Source organism: Myotis brandtii, unplaced genomic scaffold (assembly GCF_000412655.1).
Source record: "Myotis brandtii unplaced genomic scaffold, ASM41265v1 scaffold207, whole genome shotgun sequence".
NCBI classification, from domain to species: domain Eukaryota; kingdom Metazoa; phylum Chordata; class Mammalia; order Chiroptera; family Vespertilionidae; genus Myotis; species Myotis brandtii.
The window spans coordinates 233,631-234,944 of NW_005357736.1; the positions used below are offsets into that span (position 1 = coordinate 233,631).

A 1,314-nucleotide genomic window follows, 5' to 3' on the forward strand; every position below is an offset into this window, starting at 1 on the left:
ACACAGCCAGCAGCTCCAGGTCGCCCTCCAGCCGCTGTGGGGACAGGGGTGGCCGTTGGGGTGCTGCGACCCCGGCCCTTTGACCCTCCCACGTCCTCGGGGCCCTGAACACAGTTGCACCTCACGGGGGGAGGCGTCCATGAGGACCCCGAAGGTGCCCGTCCGGCTGCAGCGACACCGTGCGTGGGACCCGTTCCTGGACACCAGCTCGCAGTCCCGTGCCGTCCACACTCCGGTTCGCCGTCTGCAGCAGGCGGAACTCCAGGCTGATGGGGGCCTCCAGGACGCCCCGCAGAAAGCTGCGTCCGTGGAAGACAGCCACGCTGACCACCGGGGAGTTCATGACGGGGTGCTGGGGGAGCCTGAGGAGACACCCGCGTGGGCTTGAGCACCGCGGACCGCCCCGGCCCTGGCCGCCCGCCTCAGGGTCCTCAGGCCACTCATCGTGGCTGAGCCCCGTCTGGGAAGCCCCCAAGAGGATGCTGTTCTGAGACCCCTTCAACCTCCGCTGGGGTCACAGTCCCCGAAATGGCAGGTTCTCTCCAGCCGGGCTCCCCGGCGGCCTGTCTGCTGGCCTCTCAGCCAGGCTGCCTGATGCCCTGGCTCCCGCCCTCCGCCTATGACCATCCCACCAACACCCACAACACACTGCGGAACCAGCGCGCGCGCAGAGCTAGAGTTTTCCACGCTGCCGCCTGTGGGCAGAACTGCCAGGGCAAGGGGAGGGGCCACTGTCAGTGACCTCCGCCTGAGCACCCACAAACCAGCTCTCAACCCCACCCTGCATCCAGCGTGGGCCTTCCCTCCCTGCGGGTCCAGAACTAGCCTTGAGGGAACATGGGCCGCAGGGTCAGGCCTGGGAAGGTTGGAGGTGGCAGGAGCTGGCGAGGCGAGTGCTGTGGCCAGGGGTGGGGGGAGGGCTGGCGAGGGAGTCTCTCCCAGGGGACCTGGCGGGGGGTACGTGGGGTCCGGCTTGGGGAAGGAGGACCCGGCCCAGGGGTCAGCCCGGGCCCTCACCGTCATGTGGGGACAGCCTCGGGGACTGGGAAGGCAGCAGCACATGGGTGTGAGGGTCCCAGGCATCCTGACCACGGAACAGGTTGCTATGGTAACGAGGGTAGCGACGGGTGCCCCGGGACGGACTGGGGTGCTCCATGCGGTCGATGCTGAGCACTGCCCAGGAGGAAGGGGGTGAGGCCGTCAAGGGTCCCTCCCCAGGCTGGGGTCCCGCTCCTTCCTGCCCACACCCAGAGCCTCCCTGCTACCAGCGGAGCCCAGCCCGGCTGAGGGTGGCAGCCAGCCTCTGGCCACGAA

At 69.1% G+C, this 1,314-nt stretch overlaps 1 protein-coding gene across 1 annotated transcript in view; it reads right to left on the reverse strand.

Moving 5' to 3' along the window:
• CELSR3 (cadherin, EGF LAG seven-pass G-type receptor 3) overlaps positions 1-1,314 on the reverse strand; it is a gene marked incomplete at its 5' end in the record, with an annotated part of 35,914 nt that overhangs the window by 20,739 nt on the left and 13,861 nt on the right. The window contains one exon of the mRNA XM_014538980.1: positions 126-352. Within this exon, the coding sequence (XP_014394466.1) occupies positions 126-352 (227 nt within the window). The remainder of the gene's footprint in view (positions 1-125; positions 353-1,314) is intronic.